Source organism: Nanorana parkeri, unplaced genomic scaffold (genome assembly GCF_000935625.1).
Source record: "Nanorana parkeri isolate BGI_ZX_2015 unplaced genomic scaffold, ASM93562v1 scaffold563, whole genome shotgun sequence".
Lineage (NCBI taxonomy): Eukaryota > Metazoa > Chordata > Amphibia > Anura > Dicroglossidae > Nanorana > Nanorana parkeri.
Genome location: NW_017306831.1, coordinates 339,815 through 350,035, shown reverse-complemented (window position 1 = coordinate 350,035; position 10,221 = coordinate 339,815). Strand labels below are relative to the sequence as shown.

The 10,221-nt window shown below is 48.0% G+C and overlaps 1 protein-coding gene across 1 annotated transcript in view; it reads right to left on the bottom strand.

Moving 5' to 3' along the window:
• The window catches only part of LOC108791634 (beta-1,4-galactosyltransferase 3-like), a 40,409-nt gene that overhangs the window by 11,847 nt on the left and 18,341 nt on the right, over positions 1-10,221 (bottom strand). Inside the window, exons 2-3 of the mRNA XM_018562174.1 lie at positions 9,232-9,467; positions 2,484-2,671 (exon numbers count right to left, since the gene is read on the bottom strand). Coding sequence (XP_018417676.1) covers positions 2,484-2,671; positions 9,232-9,467 — 424 coding nt within the window. The remainder of the gene's footprint in view (positions 1-2,483; positions 2,672-9,231; positions 9,468-10,221) is intronic.

Sequence of the window (10,221 nt, the reverse complement as noted above, 5' to 3'; positions counted from 1 at the left end):
CCTTTTCCCCCCCCCCCCCCCCTTCCTTCCAGGCCATGCAGAGCAAAGTGGAGCTGTCAATCAACATCTGATCCACCTTGCAAGCAGCAACCGCTGTGAAGTGGATCAGATGCCTGACTGACCGCTCCACACTTCATTGCTGGCCGGTGGGGATTTGGAGAGGGACGTAAAAAGCCAACGCAACGTCACCAGAACATGTGATGCCCTGCGGCTTTGCCCAGCCCCTCCATTTGGCCCGTGTTGACACGGGCAGTTTGGCCGATTACCCCCCAAAGTAAACCATGCTTACTTCTTAGAAGGAGAGCATGTGCACTGTGGTGGCAACACAGCAAAGGCTTTACAAGCCCACTACTCATTGCCATTGAGAAGGAGGTGCTGGTGAATGGCAGGATCAACAGGTGAAGAGCACAGGGAGATTGCAAAACTTGACAGGAAGGTTTTACCTTTTGGGGGGTTTTGCTGGCACTTGCTAAGTTTCATGTGGAGCAGCCGGTGAACTTGCTATCCCCACTCTCAGACCTGCATTTGGATCATGCCAAGAACTGAAGCAGATCCATGCTGGTGTGGTCAGTTTGCATCCTTGAGCTCCTGACCCGAGTTAAAGGATGCCGTGCTGATACACAGTAGTCAGCCTGGCAGACGTGCCCCTCGGCCCAACCCATGTTGACTGACAGTGGCTGCTAGCAGGGGTCTCGCCGTCAACACTGTAGCACATTGCGAGGAACGCAGCAGAGATTGCCTTCCAGGTGCAACATAGCAAGATGGGAAATCGCGCGCCCTCAATGAAAGCAGCTACGTCCCCACCATCGGGAAGAAAAAAAGAGCAGGAAGCCTGTGCGGTCATGTGACCACCCAATAAAAGTGCAAGTTATGGCCTAGTCTTTAACTCATGACACTGCTTCATATACTGTACATCACAGTCTGTGTATTTGGAGACTTTACATAAGCTTTATGATCTCAGCGACGCCTGTTTATCCGGTTCCTACAGTATGTACCCTGAGCATCTCTCATCAGATTTTACAATGCACGCATTCACAGGTAGGAATAATAGTTATTTATATGGTGCTGTTAATGGACGCCACTGTGTTTAGCCAGGAACCAGAACTATCCCAGGTGGAGTCCAGTGAGGTAACTTCCATAAACACGCGTGTCGCTATTTTATTATGACGCTGCAATGCTTATAAAGAAGTTTCTAATCCGTAAGGGAGAAACAGATGTTATCAAATGAAATAGATTTTTGTTTTCCACATTCAGGTAACAACTGGAAGGTCACATTATGGCTTCCTGTCCCCCGTGGGTCACCGCTTCCTACAGGAATGTTCATTTAACATGGGAAGCGAATCAGGAAGCCAGACAGCACCTCATTACTTGCCGCCCGGCTTCCTGATTGGTCAGGTTGCCTCGGGAAATGAAGTCGATGTTCTTTTGTTAGAACATCGGCTTCATGGGCAATCAGGAAGCTGGGCAACAGGTCATGATCTGCCAGCCCAACTTCCTGATAATCTCGGCACACGGCACCGGTATTGGCGAGTGCGGGGAAAAAAGTATTAGTACTCGATACCAAAAAAAACAGTATCGCTGCATCCCTAGCATCAGTATGGAATTGCCCCCACCCCCCTTTTGAGGCAAAACCTGTTTCTACTCCACTGGGAAAGCTTTCAACTGGATTTTTGGAGTGTCGGTGGAAAAATGTGCCCCTTTATAAGGCCAGCTACAGACGTTGGATGAGAAGACCTGTCCCACAATCATTGTTCCAATTCATCCCAAAAGGTGTTCGTTAGGGTTGTGTGCACTAGGGTTGTGACACTCGAGTTCCTCCACACCCAACTCATCAAACCATGTCTTTATGGAGCTGTGTTTGTACACAGGGGACAGTCATGGTGGAACAGAAAAGGGTCTTCACCCAACTGTCACCACAAGGTTAAATGAAAACAATTGTCTACAATGTCTTTCTGTGATGCAGCATTAACAGAATCTTCATTGGAAATACACGAGACACTGTGAAAAGGTGCAGACCAGCAGACCAAGAGTCGCAGTCCTCTGGTATGAACATCCTTGGGACTTTTGAGGGTTGAAATCACCTCCTAAGTTTACCAGTGGCTCAGTTGCTTAGTGAAGCACAATAAATGGAAGCAACGCCTAGGGGGCTTTGTAAAATTTGGCAACATTGGAATCCCTCTTAGACGTAAAAAGTCTCCTAGTGATTAAAGGACTCTGAGCCCTCACGACTGTAAAGCGGACAATCAGTCACTAAGCATGTGACCCATTACAGGATAGAGCCTGGGGCACGGGGGCTGTCAAGGAAAGGCGAGAATTAGATCAACTGTTACCAAAAAAAGGGGTTGAGACCGGCACAACAGGTAACATTTTGGGAAATGGAGCTCCCTTTCACAGATGTTTAGGAACAATGAGAATTTTATTTCATTCACTGTTTATGTTGCCGGTTTAAAGTGGAACTACAGGATTTTTGACAAATTACTTACTTGTATCCAAACTTGTCCATGGCGATGGAGGCGTGCTTGGGGAACTTGTCACAGATGTACAGGTTGCGGTCGTCCTCCGGGATGAGGTCCACATCGTGGAAGAACAAGCATTGCCAGTCCTCGTCTTTCATGGCTTCTTTAAAGCCGACATTCAGCAGTTTTGCACGATTGAAGGTAGCGTTCCCAGCCTGCAGAGAGAGAGAGACGCAGAATGTTAACTACATGTGAAGAGCAAACCAGACCCAAAAAAAATCCTGGCTCGTCCTGTGAACTCTGATCCATTAAGAGCCACAAAATCTTTATATACCAATGTGACGGCTTGTCATCTCTAAACTGTGATGGCAGAGGACACTGCATTTTACATAGGCTTCATCTCCTGAAATACTTTGTGCTGCTTCCTCTAAGTCTCCTCTCCTGAAACACCTTGCAGTGCCGGGGGACTCTGCTCCTTCCTTTAACTCTCCTATCCTAAAAAAAAAACCCTCTCCTCTCCTAAAATAATCTGCTCCTTCCTCTAACTGTCCTCTACTACAATACTGTGCATTGCTGGAGGACTCTGCTCCTTCCTCTACTACAATACTGTGCATTGCTGGAGGCCTCTGCTCCTTCCTCTCTCTGTCCTCTACTACAATACTGTGCATTGCTGGAGGCCTCTGCTCCTTCCTCTCTCTGTCCTCTACTACAATACTGTGCATTGCTGGAGGCCTCTGCTCCTTCCTCTCTCTGTCCTCTACTACAATACTGTGCATTGCTGGAGGCCTCTGCTCCTTCCTCTCTCTGTCCTCTACTACAATACTGTGCATTGCTGGAGGCCTCTGCTCCTTCCTCTCTCTGTCCTCTACTACAATACTGTGCATTGCTGGAGGCCTCTGCTCCTTCCTCTCTCTGTCCTCTACTACAATACTGTGCATTGCTGGAGGCCTCTGCTCCTTCCTCTCTCTGTCCTCTACTACAATACTGTGCATTGCTGGAGGCCTCTGCTCCTTCCTCTCTCTGTCCTCTACTACAATACTGTGCATTGCTGGAGGCCTCTGCTCCTTCCTCTCTCTGTCCTCTACTACAATACTGTGCATTGCTGGAGGCCTCTGCTCCTTCCTCTCTCCGTCCTCTACTACAATACTGTGCATTGCTGGAGGCCTCTGCTCCTTCCTCTCTCTGTCCTCTACTACAATACTGTGCATTGCTGGAGGCCTCTGCTCCTTCCTCTCTCTGTCCTCTACTACAATACTGTGCATTGCTGGAGGCCTCTGCTCCTTCCTCTCTCTGTCCTCTACTACAATACTGTGCATTGCTGGAGGCCTCTGCTCCTTCCTCTCTCTGTCCTCTACTACAATACTGTGCATTGCTGGAGGCCTCTGCTCCTTCCTCTCTCTGTCCTCTACTACAATACTGTGCATTGCTGGAGGCCTCTGCTCCTTCCTCTCTCTGTCCTCTACTACAATACTGTGCATTGCTGGAGGCCTCTGCTCCTTCCTCTCTCTGTCCTCTACTACAATACTGTGCATTGCTGGAGGCCTCTGCTCCTTCCTCTCTCTGTCCTCTACTACAATACTGTGCATTGCTGGAGGCCTCTGCTCCTTCCTCTCTCTGTCCTCTACTACAATACTGTGCATTGCTGGAGGCCTCTGCTCCTTCCTCTCTCTGTCCTCTACTACAATACTGTGCATTGCTGGAGGCCTCTGCTCCTTCCTCTCTCTGTCCTCTACTACAATACTGTGCATTGCTGGAGGCCTCTGCTCCTTCCTCTCTCTGTCCTCTACTACAATACTGTGCATTGCTGGAGGCCTCTGCTCCTTCCTCTCTCTGTCCTCTACTACAATACTGTGCATTGCTGGAGGCCTCTGCTCCTTTCTCTCTCTGTCCTCTACTACAATACTGTGCATTGCTGGAGGCCTCTGCTCCTTTCTCTCTCTGTCCTCTACTACAATACTGTGCATTGCTGGAGGCCTCTGCTCCTTCCTCTCTCTGTCCTCTACTACAATACTTTGCATTGCTGGAGGCCTCTGCTCCTTTCTCTCTCTGTCCTCTACTACAATACTGTGCATTGCTGGAGGACTCTGCTCCTTCCTCTACTACAATACTTTGCATTGCTGGAGGCCTCTGCTCCTTTCTCTCTCTGTCCTCTACTACAATACTGTGCATTGCTGGAGGCCTCTGCTCCTTCCTCTCTCTGTCCTCTACTACAATACTTTGCATTGCTGGAGGCCTCTGCTCCTTTCTCTCTCTGTCCTCTACTACAATACTGTGCATTGCTGGAGGACTCTGCTCCTTCCTCTACTACAATACTGTGCATTGCTGGAGGCCTCTGCTCCTTCCTCTCTCTGTCCTCTACTACAATACTGTGCATTGCTGGAGGCCTCTGCTCCTTCCTCTCTCTGTCCTCTACTACAATACTGTGCATTGCTGGAGGCCTCTGCTCCTTCCTCTCTCTGTCCTCTACTACAATACTGTGCATTGCTGGAGGCCTCTGCTCCTTCCTCTCTCTGTCCTCTACTACAATACTGTGCATTGCTGGAGGCCTCTGCTCCTTCCTCTCTCTGTCCTCTACTACAATACTGTGCATTGCTGGAGGCCTCTGCTCCTTCCTCTCTCTGTCCTCTACTACAATACTGTGCATTGCTGGAGGCCTCTGCTCCTTCCTCTCTCTGTCCTCTACTACAATACTGTGCATTGCTGGAGGCCTCTGCTCCTTCCTCTCTCTGTCCTCTACTACAATACTGTGCATTGCTGGAGGCCTCTGCTCCTTCCTCTCTCTGTCCTCTACTACAATACTGTGCATTGCTGGAGGACTCTGCTCCTTCCTCTCTCTGTCCTCTACTACAATACTGTGCATTGCTGGAGGCCTCTGCTCCTTTCTCTCTCTGTCCTCTACTACAATACTGTGCATTGCTGGAGGCCTCTGCTCCTTTCTCTCTCTGTCCTCTACTACAATACTGTGCATTGCTGGAGGCCTCTGCTCCTTCCTCTCTCTGTCCTCTACTACAATACTTTGCATTGCTGGAGGCCTCTGCTCCTTTCTCTCTCTGTCCTCTACTACAATACTGTGCATTGCTGGAGGACTCTGCTCCTTCCTCTACTACAATACTTTGCATTGCTGGAGGCCTCTGCTCCTTTCTCTCTCTTTCCTCTACTACAATACTGTGCATTGCTGGAGGCCTCTGCTCCTTCCTCTCTCTGTCCTCTACTACAATACTTTGCATTGCTGGAGGCCTCTGCTCCTTTCTCTCTCTGTCCTCTACTACAATACTGTGCATTGCTGGAGGACTCTGCTCCTTCCTCTACTACAATACTTTGCATTGCTGGAGGCCTCTGCTCCTTTCTCTCTCTGTCCTCTACTACAATACTGTGCATTGCTGGAGGCCTCTGCTCCTTCCTCTCTCTTTCCTCTACTACAATACTGTGCATTGCTGGAGGCCTCTGCTCCTTTCTCTCTCTGTCCTCTACTACAATACTGTGCATTGCTGGAGGCCTCTGCTCCTTCCTCTCTCTGTCCTCTACTACAATACTTTGCATTGCTGGAGGCCTCTGCTCCTTCCTCTCTCTGTCCTCTACTACAATACTGTGCATTGCTGGAGGCCTCTGCTCCTTTCTCTCTCTGTCCTCTACTACAATACTGTGCATTGCTGGAGGCCTCTGCTCCTTCCTCTCTCTGTCCTCTACTACAATACTGTGCATTGCTGGAGGCCTCTGCTCCTTCCTCTCTCTGTCCTCTACTACAATACTGTGCATTGCTGGAGGCCTCTGCTCCTTCCTCTCTCTGTCCTCTACTACAATACTGTGCATTGCTGGAGGCCTCTGCTCCTTTCTCTCTCTGTCCTCTACTACAATACTGTGCATTGCTGGAGGCCTCTGCTCCTTCCTCTACTACAATACTTTGCATTGCTGGAGGCCTCTGCTCCTTCCTCTCTCTGTCCTCTACTACAATACTTTGCATTGCTGGAGGCCTCTGCTCCTTCCTCTCTCTGTCCTCTACTACAATACTGTGCATTGCTGGAGGACTCTGCTCCTTCCTCTATTACAAAACTATGCATTGCTGGAGGACTCTACTCCTTCCTCTCTCTGTCCTCTACTACAAAACTATGCATTGCTGGAGGACTCTGCTCCTTCCTCTACTACAAAACTGTGCTTTGCTGGAGGACTCTGCTCCTTCCTCTACTACAAAACTGTGCTTTGCTGGAGGACTCTGCTCCTTACTTACAATACTGTGCATTGCTGGAGGACTCTGCTCCTTCCTCTATTACAAAACTATGCATTGCTGGAGGACTCTACTCCTTCCTCTCTCTGTCCTCTACTACAAAACTATGCATTGCTGGAGGACTCTGCTCCTTCCTCTACTACAAAACTGTGCTTTGCTGGAGGACTCTGCTCCTTCCTCTAACTCTCCTGAAATACTCTGCAGTTCTGTTGAACTCTGCTCCTTCCAATTACTCTCATTCAGGATGAACTCCGACTAGGCGATCCATGCCTGAGCACATTTGACCCCAAAGTCTAGTTCAGGTGACCCTGATTCAGGTAATATCTACGTACTGTGCTCAGACATATCTCCAAGCACCATGTTCGGTCTCAAATTGGAAGAAGAGGTGGGCTTGAGCATGGTTCAGTTGGACTCGGGCCCAGCACAATGAGACCGTAGGTTAGCGTGGCATTGGGATAATCATGCTGGGCTGGGTACAAGGCAACTGTGCCTATTATGAGTATTACGTCAGTGTCTCCAACTTCCACCCCAACCTCTATGCTCTGCTGACTTGGCCGATATCCGATCAGTATATGGGCAGCTTCTAATTATCAGCAACCTGACTCAGAAAGCCTATAAACTTGAGATATACTTGGCTGAGCTCCTGAGAAAAAAAGTAAAACTGCATCAAAAGCAATATTTAATTAAACATACATGTTCATACATTTGTTGGTGCTGGCCGTTGTGCTTTTCCACCTTTTTCCCCAGTACAGCTCAGCATGGCGGTCATTGCATCCGGGGTTAGCACACTTTTATATTTTGTGTTTCCATGGCAGGTATGTTTGTTGAGAACGAGATATCCTCAGTAGACACTCAGATAAGAAGGGAAATAAGATAGTCCTGAACCATAAAAGCGGTTTATTATGGAACAAGCCAAAGACAAACACATAATAGACGCACAATGCAGGCTAGAAGAGGCCAAGAGGACTAACCTGTAATTTAGGAGTTATCAGGAAAACCCGCTCCTTCCAAACCCCTGATCCTTAACAAGCTTTTCAAGGGAAACTGGTTTGTTTAGTTGTTAGATCTGGATACATATTATCTTATCGCTTTCTTACAGGGAAACGGGCACATTGCTGACCTGGAAAGGTCCCCTCCTCTCGGCAACAAACCCGCCCCCCGCCGAGGCATGCGCCTGATCGATACCAATTGAGATAGAGCGGAGCATCGTGGTCGGCAAGAAGCTCAGAATAAAGTATGCCGGGACATAAAATAATACAAAAATTCAGTACATCTCTGCAATGCATGCTCACTTCTCTATGTCTCAAAAATAATGTTTCCATATGGATCTGTATAAACATTGATCCATATCTTGGATGTTACCATCAGGTTACAGCAGGGGCCAGCAACAGATTGATCGTGGTCATGTGGCTGGTAAATCGTGTCCACGCCATGTCAACCTTCCGTCAGAAGTACCCCCAAATATTGATTGGGTTTGGATTTCTGTTCATTTACTTTCCATTGTGTTAATTTATTAAAATAAACTATTAACACTTTTATTTCTGAAGCATTCTTACGTCACTGCATTTTTTCTTACCCGCCTAAAACGTTTGCACAGTACTGTATGTCTTGCTGCCGCTTCCCTGCGCCACTCTGAATATGGTGGGTAGGGGAGAGGAAGAGGGAAAGCAGTTCTGACAGGGGACATGCTGCTGGTACTGGGAGATACACTGATAGCACTGGGGGTGCCAAAATGGTGGCACTGGAATGATACGGTGTCACCTTATGATGGCACTAGGGTGACATGGTGTCACATTATGATGGCACTAGGGTGACATGGTGTCACATTATGATGGCGCTAGGGTGACATGGTGTCACATTATGATGGCACTAGGGCGACAGTGTCACATAATGATGGCACTAGGGTGACATGGTGTCACATTATGATGGCACTGGGGTGACATGGTGTCACATTATGATGGCACTAGGGTGACATGGTGTCACATTATGATGGCACTAGGGTGACATGGTGTCACATTAAGATGGCACTAGGGTGACATGGTGTCACATTATGATGGCACTAGGGCGACAGTGTCACATAATGATGGCACTAGGGTGACATGGTGTCACATTATGATGGCACTGGGGTGACATGGTGTCACATTATGATGGCACTGGGGTGACATGGTGTCACATTATGATGGCACTGGGGTGACATGACATCACATAGTGGTGGCAATGAATGTACTTACTAATACTATAACAGTATACACTTAGCACTATAATGGGGAGCAGTATAACCACCATAATGGGGGCTCATTGACCAAAAAAGAGGGGATGTAACTGGCCACCAATGTAAGGAAAGCATTACCTGGGGGGGCATACTGACAAGCAAATGCATGATTGATCTTATGCCCCCCCAGTTATATTTAGTTTCTTCCATGTCTTTAAGTAGATCTCCACCTCTCTCAGGTTGCCTGGCCCTGGGTTAGGATGAATAAAGTATCCATTTTTTTTTAATTACACCGAGACATTTGAGTACTGACCCCCTTTCCCAGCACATTTTGGACTCACCTGATGGATGATGTATATGCCGTAGTTGAGCTGCTGTCGCTGCAGGAACGGATGTAGAAAGTACAAAAGATATTTAAGGTGCTGCTCCCTGTTCCGGTGAGGGATGATGACCGCCGTTTTATGGTTGGACTCGCAGTCCGGCGGCTTGTAACGTCCTCCGCTGGTCACGTACGGGTTTTTATGTTTCACGTCTTCAATTGTCAGGGACTCTGGCAGCTGGACTCTGATTGGCCCCCCTGAAACAGGAAAAAGAAATGGATCTCAGAAAAGGAGCGCATCGGGCTTGTAAAGGAAGCATAGATTGTGTGATATGCATAGGAGTTTAAAGTGTATGTGAATGCTATTGATCCCCAATCATTCAGTGCACTATAAATCATGATAGGATCATACAGTCTCCTGGTTTTAATAAAATATCACTGTGTATATATATATGGCTGCAACAACTAATCGACATAATCGATTATAATCGATTATTGAAAAAGTTGTCAACGTTTTCAATAATCGATTAATCGGCTTCCGATCAGTTGGCCCTGTTCACAGCTCCACACGCTGTGCGCCGCACCTCCTCCCCACCTCACGCTCGGCGCTGCCAGACCCGCTCGCATCCACGCTCCACACGCCGCACCTCCTCCCCGCCTCACATTTCCTGCCCATCCACGATCGGCAAGGCACGCGGGGAGATGTAGTAAGGAGGAGCAGGGGTGGGGGGATGAGAGCCGCTGATAGACAGGTCCAATCTCAGAAGCAAGTTGCTGGAAGACTGGTCAGGTAAGCCTGCACTTTCCCACACATGGTGCTCTATAATGTATTGCTGGGATTTGTATTTCTCTATAGCTGATGGTACATTGTACTGTACATTATACATAGGAATACAAATACCAGCAATGCATTATACACTGTATGTATAATGTATTGCTGGGATTTGTTGTACTCCTCTATAGCTGGTGATATTCTGCATTGCGCTGTATAGAGGACTACAAGTCCCAGCAA